Source organism: Cornus florida, unplaced genomic scaffold, assembly GCF_030987335.1.
Source record: "Cornus florida cultivar Cherokee Brave unplaced genomic scaffold, ASM3098733v1 CherokeeBrave_3.0.0_Hap2_Chr11, whole genome shotgun sequence".
NCBI classification, from domain to species: Eukaryota; Viridiplantae; Streptophyta; class Magnoliopsida; order Cornales; family Cornaceae; genus Cornus; species Cornus florida.
Window position 1 is genome coordinate 127136595 of NW_026775581.1, and position 19747 is coordinate 127156341.

General features: G+C 35.4%; 2 protein-coding genes across 5 annotated transcripts; both read left to right on the plus strand.

The window, feature by feature from the left end:
- The first annotated feature begins 584 nt into the window (after positions 1–584).
- On the plus strand, positions 585–10647 carry LOC132280773 (auxilin-like protein 1). 3 transcript variants are annotated; one of them, XM_059782508.1, is made up of 8 exons: positions 585–1064; positions 2875–6394; positions 6470–6536; positions 6690–6760; positions 6860–6925; positions 7012–7101; positions 7968–8144; positions 10294–10647. In XM_059782508.1, the coding sequence occupies exons 1-8, from the start codon at positions 712–714 to the stop codon at positions 10327–10329; spliced, it is 4380 nt and encodes a 1459-aa protein (XP_059638491.1). In that variant the 5' UTR covers positions 585–711; the 3' UTR covers positions 10330–10647. The 3 variants fall into 3 exon arrangements, with proteins under 3 accessions (XP_059638491.1, XP_059638493.1, XP_059638492.1); XM_059782510.1 differs by having other exon boundaries at positions 6699–6760; XM_059782509.1 differs by having other exon boundaries at positions 6470–6533.
- Positions 10648–12293: 1646 nt separating this feature from the next.
- On the plus strand, positions 12294–17421 carry LOC132285752 (uncharacterized). 2 transcript variants are annotated; one of them, XM_059787949.1, is made up of 4 exons: positions 12294–12479; positions 12891–13576; positions 13968–14399; positions 16722–17421. In XM_059787949.1, exons 2-4 carry the CDS (start codon positions 12931–12933, stop codon positions 16880–16882), a joined length of 1239 nt encoding a protein of 412 aa, XP_059643932.1. In that variant the 5' UTR covers positions 12294–12479; positions 12891–12930; the 3' UTR covers positions 16883–17421. The 2 variants fall into 2 exon arrangements, with proteins under 2 accessions (XP_059643932.1, XP_059643933.1); XM_059787950.1 differs by having other exon boundaries at positions 12910–13576.
- Positions 17422–19747: the final 2326 nt, after the last annotated feature.

A 19747-nucleotide genomic window follows, 5' to 3' on the forward strand; every position in this document is an offset into this window, starting at 1 on the left:
AACAAAAAAGTTCACGCTGAGTTTTAAATCAATCAATTATGTACTTATTTGCGAAAGGCTAAATTTATTTGCAACCATTCTATCAGTTACAGACACTTGCAATTAAATTTTAATATATAAAATAATATTACAACTTTTCAAAAAAATATCTTTTGAAATAATTAGATTTTAAAACGGTTTCTCCTAGTCAATTATGAATTTTTGGTTTTTTAAAAATAGAAAAATGAAATGTAAGTGGGAGTAAAGTGGGATGGGAACTTGACATTTTTTTTAATTTACAAAATTTTAGATGAATTTATAATACATTTTTTCAACATATAAGATAGTGACCGAATAAATTTATGCATGACACGTTCTTGAACAGTTCAAACTTCAAAGACCGCCTAATTCAACGTATCACTCATTTCTCTCGTTTAAAAAGAGTAAAAGTTCAGACAACATCGTATTTTTAATTATTTAATATTTATAAATACTATTATTAATTTATTACTACTATTTTAATGATCGACGACATAAGTACAAGATTCGAAGACGAAAAGTCATCTTTGCCCATTTAAACAATTCACCAGATTCCCATTCTGTCCCTCCCATCTCTCTCGTCGTTGTTCTCCTTTCTGACTCAGCACAGACTCTGCACAGAGAGAGAAAGTGAAAGCAGAAGAGAGAGAAAGAGAGAAGACGAGAGAGAAAACCTCTAGGTTTTTCATTTCCATGGAAAATCTCTCGCACTCTCCTCCCAAGAAAACTCACAATGCCAGCGGCTTCGCAACGAAGACCATCTACGACGACGTTTTCGGAGGTCCGCCGAGGTTCGGAGCCCCGACTCTCTCTCCTCGCGCCCAAGACTACACTGAGATTTTCGGGAGCTTTCACGTGTCTCGAGCTTCGTCTGTTCCGATTCTTGATCTTCCTGTGGTGGTTGAAACACCCGATGCTTCTTTTGATGTTCGGCGCTCCGACTATTCTGAAGTGTTTGGTGGTTTCAACGGTCTAGATTTCGCCCATTGTTACGAAGAATCGTGCAGCCAATTGAGCGGTGGAGATGATTCGTCCGAGGAAGCCTGGTATGATAGTTGTAGTGCCTCATTTATTCTTCCTAAATGTATAAAGAACGTTTTAGTTGTTATTTGGTTTGATCTCTTTTCATTTGTACAACAAAATGTACCGTTTTATTCATTTCTGTGATTTATTTATGTGTCATTGTTTGTGAGTTTTTAGAGAAATTGCCTAACGGGAATATAAGATTTGGACTTGAGTGAGAACAATGGGGTTTGGTTTTCTTTTAGCGGGGCATGTTGGTAACATGTTCAGTTACTAGGGTTGAGGTTTTATTATCCAAAGATAATTATTGCTAACAGAAATGGATAGTCATTCAATTCAGGTAGAGGGTGTATAATTGAAGAGAGGATTATGTTCCGTTTCCACAATTTCAAGTGGGAAAATAGGAGGCGAAGGGAAACCGGAATTGATGGAAGTGGTCCAAAAGAAGCTGGTTTGAGCTACTGGTCCAGTTTTATAACACTGTTTAGTGCTATAAAATTGAATTTATCTTGAATCACCAGAAATGGAGGTTGCATAATTTTATTCAAAAATCTCGCTAGATTGTAATTTGATAGTATTATGTTGTTTAGAACGGTGTAGTTTGTTAGGGTGAGTGGTTTAGTGGCTTGGCCAACTAGGGATTTCATCCTCCGTGACTCATAAATTTAATGCCCTAGGAGTTGAATTGTTGCTAACTAGGTTCTTTTTGGTCAGTGCCATGGTTAAGGATCAAAGTACCTCAAACTAGAGTAAACATTTCAAGAGACTGAAGTTTATGACTAATCATCTGCCATTATGTTTCCCAAGTTAACCATATAAGTATCGCATGGTCTAGATTTTTGGAGATAAAATAATTTTTAATTTTATTTCTCAGATGGTCTAATAATTTATAGTTAAAGAATTCTTGGTTTCTTATATATACGACATATCTCAAAATCCTTGTACACTATGTGCAATGAAAAACAGTTTCTAATGTAAGACTCATCCTTTCTGCGGATAACCATTAGTCAAAAGTTGTGAACTTAAAGCACTCGAGTTGTATGAATGAAACATTATGCAGTGTAATTTTTCCATGCAGTGAACTCCCTTTTGGGTGATGTCAGTTATATTATATAAATAATGGACTGGCTTTATTTTATGGAATTACTACATCAGACACTTATCTTCGAATCTGAAAAAGGACAAACAGATTTGTATATTTGCTTGTATCTGAGTTGGAGGTGAGCACTAGATTTAGAGTATTGGGAACTTCTATTTTGTTGTTTGTATGATGGATTTTGAAGTGTTCTATTTAGTATAGAATTACCTTAATTGTTGTTTAAGTTCCATGGCGAACATTTACGTAACTAGTAAATCCTGATGATTGGCTCAGAAAGAGATTTTTTTTTATAATTTTGTGTGCGTGTTTCAATTTCAGAATTTTCATTGCCACCTTTATTGTATTGTAGGCCTCTGTTTTTGTCTTATTGTAACAACTTTTGAGTTTCTTTTACACCTAAAGCTTGGAGGTTGGTGTTCATGCTTAACAAAACATTGCTCGAGACTTTCTGCTTAAAAAATGTTTCAGTATTGTCTTATACCGAATTCCCCTAGCTGTTTTTTGTTTTTCTTTTTAAAATTTTAATTTTCTTTGATTAGGAAGACTCTATTGTAACTTCCAAGTTTATTTTGCATGCTTGAAGGTATTTGTGTGTTGCCATTTGCTGCTATTGGCCATATAATGGCTTTTAACTTTGTTTATATCAGAGGGAACAAAGAGGGTTCTCAATGTTTCCTTTATGGCAAAGATAGAAATATGATCATGCAATTTCTTTCCATGTTTCCTGCTTATAGGACTCCAGCTCAAAGTGACTCTCTCTCAGATGAGTCGGATCCTTCTGCTTGTTTCGAAAATAATCAAAGCTTGTCGAATGGGGACTCTCACCAGGCATTTGATGAAATTAAGCAGTTCAACATATCATATTATAAGGCTAATCAAAGAAGCAAGGAAGATATGTCAAATGGGGCATTCCATGTAACTCAACTACATGCTGTCCCTAGCTATACTTCCGTAGTCGATGAAACTTTGCGAAAGACAGAAGATAAGAATCCACCTTTTCAGGTAACTGATGATTTAAACCTTATTAGCATGAATTGTAGTGCGGGGATAAGGGAAGGAAAACAATTCAGAAAAACTATGTCACACCCCCTAAACAGTAGTTTTGGCATACAGACATTTGGAAGTGATTGCAAACCTCTGAAAGGATATAGTAGAACTGATCCTCCTCCAAATGACAGATTTGTAACTATGTCTAATGTTAATCTCAAAACTCAGCCGTCTCAAGTGTCTCCACCCTTGAGGTCACCTCCTGCTTTAGCTGTCAAACAAGGGGATTCTGGTAGACAGAATTCAAGACTCAAAGCTTCCAAAAGTTATGCTTTTGAAAGGACGGCAGGAGACTGTTCTCCACCTTTCTTTGATGTGGAGGTAGACACAAATTCTTCTGCTGCAGCCTCTGCTGCGGCTATGAAAGATGCAATGGAAAAGGCTCAAGCAAAACTAAGAAATGCAAAAGAATTAATGGAGAGAAAGAAGGAGGGTCTTCAATGCCATGCAAAACTGGGTTTGAAGAATGATATAAAAGATGAGGGGAATCCAAGCAAAATTTTTAATGCATTGAACAGTTCTAAAGATGAGAGATTGCAGGGAACATGTAATAGAGAACACAGTGAAATGAAAGGCTTTGCTGGGGAGGGAAAGCAAGAAGTAATGAAGTCAACTCAGTTAGTTTCAGAGTCTACTGAAGGGGAAAGACATATAAAAGTAGCTAACAAATCTGCAAAGGAAAAGCATGGAAAGGAATATAAGTCTTCTCAAGCATCTCACAAAATTGAAAGAACTGTTGCATGGAGAGAAGAGACAGAATTTTATGAATTAGTTAAAACAGATAACTCACAAAAGGTCTTTAAACAGGCAAAGGATGAAAAGATTTTGTTACAAAGTGCACAGTTCCATGAGCGTGGACAGGAGAAAAGAGCAGCATTTGACCTGCAAGAAGAGTACAGTAGGAAAGGAAAAGCAGCTAGTGAGGGAAATGAATGGGGAAAAAGTAAGAGCAAATTAGAAGTGGCTGAAGGGGCTTGTGAATGGGAGGAAAGCAAGGGGTTACCAAAAGTAACTAAAGTGTCACACAAGCAAGAGGAACATGGGAAGAAAGTACAAGTGGCTCAAGAGGCTTATGAACAGGAAGAGGAAGTGAATAAACTAAGAGTTTCCCAACGACATCAAGGCATTGAGATGATACTAACTGAAGCTGATGAATGCGGAGAGAGTGAGAACCCCTTAGAAGTGGAACAGAAAGAGAATGAAGTGGAAATAGTACAGAAATTAAAAAAGACTAATGAAAGTGTAGAAAATGAGAAAACTCTTAAGGATGCTCTTGGAAGGGAAGAAAATGACAAGAAACTCGAAGAAATTCTTGAGGGGAAAAATAATGATAAGAGACTTAAAGAGGCTATTGAACTAGAAGAAAATGGAAAAAGACTAATGGAAGTCCTAGAGCGTAAAGAAAAAGAAAAGCAACAAAAAGAGGCTCGTGAAAGAGGAAAAAATGAGAAGAGACAGGAAGAGGCTTTTGAAAGAGAGGAGAATGAGAATAGATTGGAAAAAGCTCTTGAGGGGAAATTGAGTGAGAAAAGACTTAAAATGGCTCTTGAACAGGTTGAGATTGATAAAAGGGAAAAACTGGCTCGTGAAAGAGAAACAAATGAGAAAAGGTTAGTGAAGGCTCTTAAGAGGGAGGAGAATGAGAAGAAACTGAAAGATGCTCTTGAGCAGGAAGAGTGTGCGAAGAAACAAAAAGAGGCTCATGAAAGAGAGAAAAATGAGGAGGGACTAAATGAGGCCCGTGAAAGAGAAGAGAAGGAGAAGAGACTTGAAGAGGCTTGGGTGCAAGAAGAGAATAAAAAAAGATTGCAAGAGGATCATGAAAGAGAAGAAAGTGAAAGGAGATCAAAGGAGGCTTTCAAGCAGGGAAAATTTGAGAAAAAGTCAGAAAGGGCAAGCAAGCGGGAAGAAACTGAGATCTTGATGAGTGATGCTGGTAATTGGGTAGAACTGAAGGGACAAAGCAAAAATCACGACCAATCCGAGAAACTAAAACTGAATAAAAAAACAAGTGCCCTTATGGAGGGGAATTCTTTCAAAGCATTTGATGTGGCAAATAAGCTGGGTAACAATAAAAACCTACCAGCAACTCAAGTAGCCTGCAAACATGATAAAAGCAGTAAAAAATCGAAAGTGACCGAAGAGGATTTTCCTTGTAAAAAGGGTAAATTGGTGCAGATTGAACCCCAAAATAGTGAAGGGGAATCCCAAGCAGTTGAAATGGAGAATGGTCTGATTGATGAAAGGTTCAACTCATATTGCATGGATCATGATGACTTGCAACATAAGAAGAACCAAATCAGAACAGATAATGCTACAGAGTCACTTCATTTGCACGACAGTGTGACGAAATCAGGTGAAGGTGGCATTAGTGTTGGACAGACATACATTGAGAGAAATAAGGAAGCTTCCAAACTGGCCTCAAATCCTGGGAATCGGAATATGCTCACTCATGAACGAGGAGACAGGGGAGCTCATATTAAGGATGCTCAAGTTGCCTTTGACCAAGAAGAAAGCAAAGATAAGTTGATGCCACTGCAAGTGGACGGTGGGTTGGTTCAAAATGGAAGGAAAATGGGAACTGCTCCATCAGATGCATTGGGAGGAAATAGAATTGCACAGGAAGGAAGCACAAGCCAAAATACAGAAAGAAAAGAGAATAATCTTAATGAAGCCCTCACACCAGAAGAGAGAGAAGTACAAGAGAGGACGAAAAGGGAAAGGAAGCTGAAAAAGGATCAGCTAAGAAAGATAGAAGAAGAGAAAGAAAGAGAAAAGGATCGCCTAAGAAAGATAGAAGAAGAGAGGGAAAAAGAAAAAGATAGAATGATTGTTGAAAGGGCAACCCGTGAAGCTCGTGAAAGGGCATTTGCTGAAGCCCGTGAGAGGGCAGAAAGGACTTCCGTGGAGAGAGCAACTGCTGAAGTTCGACAGAGAGCGATGGCGGAGGCCCGAGAAAGATTAGAGAAAGTATGTGCAGAGGCTAGGGAGAGGTCGTCAGCTGAGAAAGCATCTATGGAGGCCAGGCTCAGGGCAGAGCGTGCTGCAGTAGAGAGAGCAACTGCAGAGGCTCGAGAACGTGCTTTTGAAAAAGCTATGGCTGAGAAGGCTACTTATGAGGCACGAGAACGGCTAGAAAAATCGATTGCTGAGAAATCCTCTGCTTCTTCCAGGGATGGTGGATTTAGACAGAGCTCTTCCTCCTCTGTGAGTATACCTTGCATTGCTGTCATTTATGACGTGCATGCCCAACAGCCTATTGACTATACAGTAAATCTGCAGGATCTTCAATTTCAGAGTGTGGGGTCTTTTAGCGGGTCAAGATATTCATATTCTTCAACTCAAGGTGGTATGTGATTTGTAAAACACCAGCATTAAGGTTCTATGCAATGTGTCTTTTTCATTAATTCTCTTTCTCATCAACCTTTGACATTGTTCTTCTTGGATGCTTTTATATCTTTCTATATGAAGTTTCCTATAATACTGATTACTGACTGATTAGGAGTTGAAGGTGAACCAGCTCAGAGGTGTAAAGCTAGGTTAGAGAGGCATCGCAGGACAGCTGAACGTGCAGTATGTGCTTTCTTTTCTATTTTTCTTTCTCCTTTTTGTTAATTTGGGATTTATTACCCCTATAAGTATGTTCTCAAACTTTTCCTGTCACTTCTTCAGGCAAAAGCTTTAGCAGAGAAGAATATGCGTGATCTTCTTGCTCAAAGAGAGCAAGCAGAAAGAAATGTAAACATCTTCTTCCCAGTGAAGTTTGTTTTCAGAATTATTCACTAGCTTTTCGTTTTTCTATCTTACGTCGAAATTGTTTGCAGAGATTAGCTGAAACTCTGGGTGCTGAAGTCAAGAGATGGTCAAATGGGAAAGAAGGGAACTTGCGTGCATTGCTTTCGACACTCCAATATGTATGCATTATCATTTTTAATCCTTTTAAGGTTAAACTTGAATTAGGGGTTCCCTTGGCAATTTTGTAGAGCATTTAGTCCACGCTGAACTATTTAAATGTTTTCCGTTTTGACCTGAACTTGCATAAAACATTAAATTTCAGACAGAAGTGTTTGCCTCAACTTGCATAAATGGTAGATGCACGTGTGTGTGTGCAAAAAGGAGGCTTGTAGAAATAAAATTGGACTGATTGATTTGTTGGATCATCTGAAAGTCGCAATTTTCCTGGTTGATTACTAGTATCCCGTTACTAGGGTTATTTATTTGGCTTGACGTTTTGGCTCAATCTGACTGGAATCCTACATATTTGGTTATCGTATATTCTAGATTGCGAGGGTTTCTATTCAGATGCGCACTATGGATATTTTTATAAAGAAATTATAGGAAAAAAATGGCGTTGCTCTCCTTCATGCATTGTGGCATCTGCATTGTACTACTGGCTATGGAGTGAGGATTTTACTGATGATGCAGAATTTTTTTGCATACCCTAGCCAACCCCACTCCCTCCCTCCAGGTTTTCCTTTTTAATAGGAAAAAAAGAAAATAAAAAAAATACTCAATTCAATTTTTATTCTTTTGGGTCAAAGAGTATGGTCTTAGCGAGATTGATTTATACATTCTTATATGTTGATTATTACTTCTGAATTGTGGTTTTCCTGTTATATGCCTAGAGCTGCAATCACTATTTCTCCTGTTTTTTCCTTTTGTTATCTCATATTTGCAGTTCATATCAGATGATTGTCATAGTTAAATGTAAGAGTATTGATCCTTCTAAATAGATGATTTCCGTCAGCTCAAGCTCTAAACCATATTTTCTTCATGGCAGATTCTTGGACCTGATAGCGGTTGGCAGCCAGTTCCCTTAACTGAAGTCATTACTGCTGCTGCTGTAAAGAAAGCTTACAGGAAAGCCACTCTCTGTGTTCACCCCGACAAATTACAGCAACGAGGTGCAAGTATTCAGCAGAAGTACATATGTGAAAAGGTTTTTGATCTTCTTAAGGTGTGGTACTGGCTTCCCTTTTCCTTTAGTCATTTGATTCATAAGTATGTGCATCCTAAAATTTAAAACTCCAGCCATGCTATAGAAAGCTAAATTGATAAATTCAGAATGTCCATGAAATGCAATTCTTGCTTTTGAATTTATAACTATAAAAATATTAATGTTGAGCTTGTGAATTTAGGGTGGCAAATCGTGCTAAGGGGTCGTGTTTGTGTCATGTGGAGACAAATTTATTTTGTTATACTTGTCAATCCAAACACTACCCATTTATTAATCGTGTCAGAATCCTTTACACAAATATGACCCATTTATTAAACAGATAACATGATACGATATGTGTTATTTTTTTAATATTAAATGGCTGTGTACCTATGATACGAGACAAACCGTTTAATATCCTGTTTAACATTTTTTTAATTATAAAATAAAAATATAACAAAAAATTAAAAAATTTGAATGAAAGTTTAGTGACCATTTCATCCTAATAAATAACAGATCAGTTAATTAGGTTGAGTGTATAAATCTAAGCACGATCTTTTGTCTTGTCTTCTCAATATAGCATTCTTGTAGAGTTTGCTTATAGAACTTTTTAAACATTTTAAGATGACGAGTATGGATAATTAAGTCATTTAGTTTGAAAGAAGAGCAATTTCGGCATTTAGAGAAAATTATTTAATGGACTAACAAACCTTTAAGGGTAGTGGGGAATCTGTATTTTGGTTATATCTTGTGGGAAGGTTGATTATAATTTTTTTCTAAAGTTCTATATGTGGTGACAAGTTAAAGGCTAAGGTGAGGTCAAGGTAATTCACCAAAATTATTTATACATTCAATATGTATTTAATAATAATGGACGTCGTACTTTAAGTTACTCAGTGTTTTTATGTTCATAAACTTGTGTTATATGACAAGCTATTCAAGTAAAGAGGTGCGACAAATATTGGAAATGTAGTGGAAGGAGAATTCATCTGAAGAAATGTCTCATACACATCAAATCTAGTTTTGTTATCAATATTTGAATTTTCAGAATGATTCTTACTGGAAGTAATCTTTTTTCAATCATTATGTTGCCGGAATAAAGACTTTAAGTGAATTTCTGGAAAAAAATAAAGACTTTCAAGTGTTCCAATACTACAAATATTGATCTGGACAACCCCTTTATTGGTTATGTTTATATGAGTGACCTTTTAGTGCTAAGATGATGTTGTCCCTTTTAACCCTCAATCCAGCATAAATATGCAGTGAAAATAATTTGCCTTTTTAGTGCCCTCTGCTTGGAGCATGCGGGTTCTCCAGTGTTCCTTTATGATAGATAATAAGATTTTCTTGTCTATGAAAGAAAGGGTGTGGTGGGATCAGTATTTTACTTAGGAGGGGATGGGAGAGCCTTGTTTATCATCATTTTTTTTTTTTTTTTTTTACTCTTTTGGTAATCAAACATCTAGGCTCTGTTTGTTTGGACGTAAAATATTTTTCAGAAAATATATATTTTTTATTTTCTGGTGTTTGGTTGTCGTAAAATATTTACAAAGAAATTTTTTTTTTTAAATTTAACAAAAATAATTTATTCATCAATTTTTGGCAAGTTATTTTACATACGCCGCCTGATGGACTTGACCTCAACTTCGACGTAGACCTTTGCCAAATACCGACAAAGTAAAAATAAAAGAATATTTTACCTGAAAAAGAAAAATATTTTCCAAAAAGAGTATTTTACTTTGAAACAAACGGAATGTGCTTTTAAGGAACCAGACAATTGAAGAAAGCACCTTCATTTCCTCCCATTGAGGAAAAGGAGAAGTTTCTACAGAAATAATGATTTGTAGTGTTTTGGTTTTATGCCTCTTTTCATTTCCTTCATCATTTCTTGGTTATATATATGTATATATTGCAATAGGACTGTTCACCAGCTCACTGGTTTGTAAGGAATTTATGCACGAATTAATCTTAGCTATTAGATATAAAAAGCATAAACTACTTTTTTAACTGCCCAATGGAATTTGACGGTTAATAGTTAAGGTGTACATACATTTTCCTGCACACGAGGGAGTAAGTGAACAATTCTGCATATGGCAGCAGGCATCAACAAGCATTTGCCTGATAATTCTTATTATTACTCCTTTTGATATCCTTTCTGATATCCTTGCAGGATGCTTGGAACAAATTCAACTCAGTGGAGTGGTAGAAGCCTTTATATGTGTACCAGCCTTCTGTAATTTATATGGCTAGCAAGTAAATATCTTTCTATCTTTCAGAGATTTTTAGTTATCTATGTAGTTTTAAATGTAAGCTTGAGCTTGAGCTTAACAGAAGATTGGCAGGAAAGAAGAAAGAGGATATTTTCCTTTATTCATTCTCCCATGATATAACAGGGGAAACAAAATTAAGTCATTCATGTTTTATGAGTAGGGCTGCATTTGGTTGGCAGACATGGAGGTCTGAATGGAAAGTCCCATTATATTTGCTGATGCCATTCCTTTATATTCGAGATTTTTCATTTCCACCTGTGGTAACATCATTTTCAATTTCTATGGGATTTGATTCACTGAATAAAGCTAAGTGCATGGAGGAAATAATTGAGTGCATGATTATTCTACTAGCAAGAAAGAAAAAGAGAGGAAAAAAAACAGAATTTTTTTAAATTTTTAACAGTTTGGTTAGCGTATTTTTAGGAAAGTAATTTCCTGAAAATGTTTCCTCCAAAAAAACACGGGCGCGAAAGTTGTATAATTATATTTTGACTCCTTATTATGCTCTTATTAATTGTTTATTCATTTATCTTTTTGTTCATCTATATTAGAATTCTGTTATTCGGTTACAATTTTATGATTCTTAAAATTAGGAGTCTTCTCCACACTCACAAAAGAAGTGAACTAATCTAATATACAGTCCTAATATATATTGCAGCCTTAAAATAAAAATAAAAAATAAAAAAAAATTAAAAAACTATTCAACTACCAAATTTGTATTTGGACATTTATATATAGATATATATTTTATTCATAACCAATCGTATATATATATTTTTATGCTATTTATATTAAATTAGTAAGGGTAGTTTTGGTATATAAAATTATTTTCTTTTCACTTTCTTGCTATCCAAACTAATGAAACAATATTTTCTCACAATTTTCTTTTAAAAAAATTCATGCTAACCAAATGCATAATAGAAATTAAATTTTCTTTTCATTTACTTCACTTTCTTTTCCTTTCAATAAACAGACCCTTCTTACTTGGAAGTCACACATCAATTAAAATAGCATCTCCTCGCGGAGAAGTACTATTTTCTTTTTAATTTAAGAAAGACTAATTCCTTTGTATAAATAACAAGGACATCTCCTATGGTTTTAAAAATAAAATCAGCTAACTTTATTAGTGTTGATTTTGACCTGAATATGTTAAATGATTATTATACCCATTGTATTTTTATTTGTTTAATTATGGATAAAATAGCATTTTCGAGCATTCTAAAGACATTTTCGGTTTTTGAGTAAATTTTGAGAAGAATATGAGTAGACAAGAGTGTCAAATTTTATAAGAAGAGAAGATAGTGTTATTTAGATCTAAACAACAAATCAATGTTATATTTAAAATTAGAGGTCAATTAAAGAATTACTAAATGTACTTATGTTTTAGATAATTAAAAATATAATTTTAACAATGATAATTATAATAAAAACAAATTACTTGTGTGGATTTGGCATAAGCCAATGGTCCTTTAATTTCAAAATTTAGTTGGAATTTTAGTCTAATTTCAAAATTTAATCGACTAATTTGATGCCCGCAAACATAAAAACACTGGATTTCATATGCATTATTACTTATTTTAAATACTCATATAGTCACGTTCAGATACGAATCCGATATTGTAATTTGAATTGGTAAGTAGGAGTATAGAGTAATATTTTGAATGTTCTACTTTTAAGATTTACATTAGAGAGAATTTCGACTTTTCGAATACCAAGTTACCAACCCCTTAACATGGATTTAGTTGGTGACTTTGACCGGACAAACACCCTTTTTCTTGGACAAGAAGCCTAAAAGCCTGTATAAAGTCGATACTACCCTTCCTCAGATCTCACACTTCATAATTGCTCGTAGGCTGAAACAGACCTTTCCCAGAGCTATTTAATAATACTCACCAAGAAATAATTCAAACTTTTTGCGGTTCGATACCACGAAGAGCTTCGTACCCTTTCCAAGGATTGAGGAGAAGAAGTGAATCCGTTATCGTGTTGCGCACTGACGATGAGCATTGATCATATTCATATGACGATGCATTTCTGATCCCTACTCATTCTAGGGTTTCCACACTCACCTTCTTCACATCCTAAGGTAAACTAATTCATTCACATATATATATACACACACACATACACGGTATATATTATGTTTATATCTATATGTATCATAAGTTAGACCTTCCCATGTAAAATCAATATACCAGTTTTTTTTTTTCTGCGTACTTTTCTTGGGTTTTGAAGGATTAACTTTGAGCAAGTCTGTTCGAGAAGCTGAGAATATTTTGATTTAATTTGTTTTTTGTTATATATATACATATATATTACCGAGGTTTTCTAGGGTTTTTGAATATGGATCGAGATTTTCCCAAGGTCGGATTAGGGTTTCGATAATTTGACGCTTTTGTTTTTCTCTGTGTTCTTTGCTTTAAAATTTACATGTTGTTTGGTTGATACAAAAGGGTGCTCGTCCAATGATGCGTGAAAATTTTGAGCCTGATCACAGGTGCTTTAAATTGGTTTAGATTTCTTGACGATTCAGAGTCATGCCGACCTACACAGCAATAGCTTTGGACAGGTTATTTGAACCAGGGGCTTCAAAATCCATCCAAGCAGCAAAGAATGCTCCTCATTCGAAACTCGAGAGGAGAAACAATGCTCCTAATTTGAATCCGGAGAACAGAATGAGTGCTCCTAACTCGACATTGGAGAGGAGAAACAGTACATCAATGGTGACAACGATAAATCACAAACACCACTGGGCTCGGATGTCACCAGCACTCTATGCCACTCCCGAGCCAACACCGCTTCCGGATTCTCCAACTTCATTCCCTCCGTCTCCTTACATCATCAATCACAAACGACGTGGGCCACGCCTTCTCAAGAGTTTCTCTGAAGTTGGTGTTGCTACTTGCAAACAAGCTGTAGATGAAAGGGATGTAAGTGAGAAAGTAAATAATCCTGAAAAGGAGGTTGCTGACAAGACCAAGGATGTTACTTTTACTGTTGCTGTTCCTAGTCCTGTTGAGGAGGAGCATGTGAATGGTAGTTATGATGGGGTACTTGGAAGAAGTGATTTGGCATTGACGAGTGCCAAGAGCAACACAGAGGCTGAGAGTAATAATGGGGTGGGAGTGGAACAGTCTTTAAATCTTACGCCACCAATTCCGGAGTTTTTTGATGCTTGGGAAGGTACCTGCACTTTGCTTCTGTCATTTAGATGGTTTTATCTGTATTTGCTTAAGCCATTGTCTATAGCATCTGAATACTTGACAATGTGATTAGATGTCCCTGTTCATATGTTAGCATACTTGCATATGTTAATGTGTTATCTTCTTGTTTTCTTTATCACATATAAAGTAGGAAGTATTGCATTGTAATTGGATGTGTTTACAATTCTTACAGAACCCTTTAACCCCACTTCATTAGTAAAATATTATTCTCTAAAACTTGTATAATTTTGGCTTCAACATTTCCATGAAACCACCTTATTTGTTATATATTTCCAGTAACATCACAATCATATTATTGTTACTGCTTTCCAATCTTGGTAGGCTTACTTGTATTTCTTACTTGTTTGTAGAATTGTCTTCTGAGAATGGGCCGCAGGCTTCCCTGCCTGATGTTGAAGAGGAATTGCGGGAAATAAGATTGAGTTTAGTGCTGGAGATAGAGAAGCGGAAGCAAGCAGAAGAAACCTTGAAATATATGCAAAGCCGGTGGCTGAGGATTCGGGAACAGTTGTCTCTTGTAGGGTTGACACTTGCAGATCCCATTGATGTAGTGGAGAATGAAAAACTGCAGGTTGATCCTGCAGAAGATCTGTCCCAACAAGTTCATATTGCCCGGTTTGTCTCAAATATCATTGGGAGAGGAACCGCAAAGGCTGAGGTTGAGATGGAGATGGAAGCTCACATAGAGTCTAAGAACTTTGAGATTGCTCGGCTATGGGACAGGTTGCATTATTATGAGGCTGTGAATCAGGAGATGTCTCATAGGAACCAAGAATCCATAGGTGAGATTTCTTTACCTTTTTACTTTTACGCTGAGCGTGATTTAACTTGCCCACCAAAAATGGATGTGTTTTCTTTTAGTTTCCTGTATGTGTTGCTCTTTTATGACTTGAAATTGTGGATAAATATGATACTAAGAAATATATTATCACGTTTGTGTTCTGTTTATCATTATGCACATAATAGAAGTAGGAACCAAAACAACAAACTTGATATAGTACGCTGGTCCATGACTTAGTTAACATAGTGATCCTCATGGGATTAAGTTCCAACTCTTACAAAACTTCAGAATGTTTTATAAATGAAGTAATGATTTCCAGTATGACATATGAATGAGGTGGACAAGAATTAGATGCATCTAGACCACCAAAAACCTAGTCAAACTCAAGGAATGTGTGATATAAGTTGACCAAAGCCAAACTGTGCTCTTAAGACTTGGGCAATCTTGGAAAGGTTACAGTATGTCTGGCTTGCTATGGTGGAGCTGTGATTCTTCTGTTAAAACTAGGTATGGTATCTTTGTGTTGATTTTATGCTACTTCTAGGCTGGGTCTATTGGTCTTTTTGCATGTATGTGTGGCAAGCAGCAGCCTTGGTGTCCGATATGTTGGGCTTGAAAGATACTGGAATATCGTTAGACAACTCCCAAAATTCTTGTCCATCTTTCTATTTTGAGATGTCCCAAAATACATGTCCCATTCCAAAAATGGATGTTCTATTTTTTATAACATTCCCAAACTATCATTTTGACTAAACAAGTGCACTAATTACGGAGTACTATTTTGACTTTTAACAAAGATAAATTTGTAAATTCACTCTTGTCAATACAATAGAAAAGAAGTAAAAATCACTACAATAAAAGGTTCGATTCCCCAAACAGCTCAATAATTTTGAGACACAGGAAGTGTATATATATATATATATATATATTACAAATGCGTTTAAGAAAAAATATAAGAAAAAATTAAGATATATAGTCAGCATTTGACAAAGTTACAAAAAGCAGCCTCTATGTAAGGTACATTTTTCTCTTCTTATTGTTCAAATGTATAAAGCCCATCTTTAAGTAGATAAAGAGGCTTTGAATTTTGTAATATTGGCATATCAGAATTTGGCCCTTTTTTTTTATCATTAAATTTCCAACCATCATACTTGTGTCCATGAAGGGTGACTATAATCTAGATATATCATAATACTTGGAATAGGGTCGTCACAGATTTGGTGATCATAACCTTTTGTTAGTTTTATCTTTGGTAGATCCTTGATATATGTTACTATGAATTTGTGATTTTGCATGACTGCATATATTAAGAGTTGGGTTAAACTTACTCCTGTTGTTGAAAATATACCTTTATAAGCTTATAGGGCTCATAGCTTCATAATTCAGAAAGCTGACTTGCTGATTTCTTTCATTTTGCTCTTCATACTTTTCAAGTCAATTGTATATGGATTAGGGATAGATGTCCAAACCAAAGCTCTTTACTCTAAAGCAGAAGTTAACTGAGATAAGGCTGCAACACGGGTGGGTTGGATCAGGCGGGTGTCAGTCTTGGACTCTTGGCTCAACCCGAGAACTGACCCTGCTCATCCAAGCTCTGTACAGTCCAACCCTCAGCTTGAGCTACTACGTCTGGCTGGGCACAAAGTAATTAGACACGTTTGGTTGCTCTCAAGCGGGGTTGAACGGATTGGATCAAGCCCTGACATTCTTTTCATTTCCCCCTGGGCAGTTTTACTAAACAGTTGAGAGCAAGTGAATATAGGAACAATTGGAAAATGAAAATGGAACAAAACAAACATAATTGAAATTCAAGGATTGGTGAAAATTGACGATAAGAGTTTAAAATTGATTTGTGTGCATGTGTCTGCAGAATCAGCACTAGGTTTTGCTTCGAGGATTCTGGAGAATGGATTGTGGCAATGGAATTGGAAGAAAATGAGTCTCTGTGATTGGAACAATTATAGGTGAGACGATGGATAAGGTTGAGAGATAGGTTGAGCCGGAATAGTAGGGTTTGTGGAGAAGTCATCATCTTTCTTATTTTTGCTTTTTTTTTTGTTGTGAGAAATCCGAGAGAGAGATTATCTTACCATAGATGATCCTAGAGTTGAGAGAATTGCATAAATTTATAGTATCATATATATATATATATATATATATATATAGATATACATAAATAGATCGGACCTAAGCTGACCAAATTAATGTAAAGTTGGGTTGAGTTTGAGTCGAGTTGAAGTGATGTGTGTGTGGCTGTGGCGTGCATCTTTTCTGTGTTTACTATAAATAGTTCTGATGTTTTCCTGCTATTTACTTTGTATAGAGATGACACGGCATCTGAGGCAACAAAGAAAGAAAAGGCAGAGGTGGGTGTGGGGTTCTGTTTCTGCTGCTATTACACTTGGCACGGCTACCTTAGCATGGTCTTCTTACCAATCAACTGTAAATGGATCATCTTCTTACCATGACCATGCAACCAAGTGATGACCTTCCAATCGAATTGCTAGCTGAATGTAATACTGCATAAGCAAGTAAACAAGAGGTCAGACATGCCATCTTGTGAATACCACCAATGTCGAGCTATTCTTTTTCTTCTTGTTGCATGGTTTCTGTGCCGTAGAGCCTCTATGCAATCAGATGATTGGGGAATAGGTAAATTACTTGGAAACATTCAAATCTGCTGGATGTTTCTTCAAGTAGTTACTGAACTAAGGAATAGATAAAATGTCCTGCTCGTGGAGAGGGCTTTTGGATTCAACTGATACGTCACTCGTTTGCATCTCTACTTTACGGTCCAACTGATGTGTCATGCCTCTCTGAGTAGTGCTATCTGGTCCAGAGCATCTTCAACTCAGCATGGGGTTATGCAACCAAAGATGATGACTCAAAAGAATCAACAGCTGGTAGGGTACGTCTATAATTACCTTTGCACAGCTTTAGCATGGGTGCTAATTTGAAATATTTATGATTCTGTATTTTTTAACCTTTTGAGTACAATTTACTTGAATTTTATTGTAGCTCAATTCCACCAGTCTAACAAAATTTAATTGAGGTGTTAATGTGTTGATTTCCCACCCACTTACTGGGTCACTGCTGGAATAAGATCAACCTTAAATCTGAAGGAATTTTTTTTTAATTGGCCTAAATCCTCTTATTTGAGAAAATGTTGGATTGTATGATGATATCCATCCGGTTGGTGAACCAATATAGCACTCGGGACAGGTACTAAAGGTCAAGTTAAATACTCCAAGATATATATATATATACATCTATTTCCGATGAAATGCAGATGTCTGCCTGACCCAGTTTGATTGTGTAGATTACTTATATGGGAGATATCAGATACGGTAATGGTGGCAAATGGCAATGGACCTGGCTGGCTGCCATTGTTTCTCTTCATAATACTGCTTGGTTTCAGGTGTCACGTCCTGGAAGAGACTTGGTGAAGAAAAGATGTTTGCAACGTAGAGGTTTATGGAGTACTCATCCCACTGCTTGCTTGCGGGAAGTAGTTTCTGATGCTTCTGATTCTTCACCTCTCCGATCAATCAGGCATTTATGGAGTACTGTTTGGTCTTGTTGCTGATACATGTCCTCTTGTGGGTTTATATAGCTAGGAAGAATAAAGGCGGAGAAGAGCATAGTCTAAAATAAGTTAAAAAACGTTTGAAAATAATGAAAAAATTATTGATTGGTAATAAGCCCCTATTGGCTTTTAATTGTTCCTTGGAGTTCAAATTTACTTCCATAAATCTCTATTTTGCGGCTGAGAATTTGCTGCTCAATTGATCCCCAACTTATAATGAGAATTTTCAAACCAGAGTAAAAATAATTTATATTATTAAAATGCAATTTGGGCAGTTAATCCAATCCTAATATGAGTTGATGCCAATTTTTTGAGAAGTGGTGTGGTGTGTTCAATCAAAATTTAAAGGTGTCAATAATCATTTGAGCCTAGGGGCACAAGAAACACATACGTTTGGTAACCGTGTTACCAACTCATTCTAATTCTGATGCCTCAAATCTCTCATTCATTTTCTCCCTCTGGATGTATTCATGTTCTCTCACGCCTGAAATAAATGGTTTCCTTATCAATATAACTCTATACACTTAAATCCCCAAAATCATAAAACACAAGACTTAGTAGACACAAGACTTTATCCACAAACTATATACATATATATATTTCCAAGACCAGAATGAAAGAAAAAGTTTAGAGAAGAGTTAGTAGACATTATTTTTTTAAAAGTTTTATTCAATTAGATGATGCTGTAACTAAGCCCTCAAATATGGTAGAATATAATGTTAGTAATTTAGAGAGATTTCAAATTATGAATTTTTTTTTAAAACTTTCTTTTATTCAAAATTTTAAGTAAAAATTGAAAGAAAAAAAAGAAAAAAGAAAAAACTCAAAAGTCAGAACAACTCATTATATTATTTTGTAGCCGCTACAATTATTTTGTCATTATCTACCATTGTGTAGTGGGCCTAGCGGCTACATTTATGTTATGTTATGCATGTAATAGCTAATTTATATGTTAGAAATATTGTTTGAAATCTGTTAAAATTTTTTGAAATTGAAAGCCTATTCTTTCGTAACACCAACACTTGGTCAATCCAAGAATGGAATATCTAATTGTGTTTGAGTAATTCTATAAAATGATTTACCTTTTATTATTGGTTTTATTTTACTTTTTTATGTCATGATTTCATCCATGTAATTGAACAAATCATTTGCATGTAAAAACTGTTATGTTTTCTTTGGTTTCTTACCATATACTTCCTCTACATGGTATGTAATTTTCTAGTGGTGGTGGAATCAAAACAATTTCCGAATAATAGGTGGTGGAATCAAAACAATATTTGATGAGATGATAAATGCATTTCTCTCAAACTAAATGACTTAAATGTCCATTATAATTAGATTCTTGTGAATTAAATAGAGGGCAGCGATGTCCTTTCACATTAAAAGCCGTTATATTTTAAGATTTTTAACTTGAATAAGTCAACTACAACAATTTCGTCTAAAAAAGATACTTTGGGGAATTTTTGTGTTCATGAAGTAAGTAAAAAAAAATAAAAAATCCATTTTTATTTCTATTTTGAAATGTTTAACTTTGGGGTATTTTCGTGTTCTCAAAGTAAGAAAAAAAAAATTCAGATTTGAAAAAGAAATTATGTTACTTTTTAATTGCCAATTTTAGTCCACTGAGGAAAAGATAAAAAATAGGACACTAAGAAAACATGATAAATTATTATAATGGCTGGTAAAATCAAGTGTTTTTGAGCTGTTTAATTTTTCCATTTTCTATTCCAACACCATGGTGGATTTTTTCTGTCCTGTGTGGT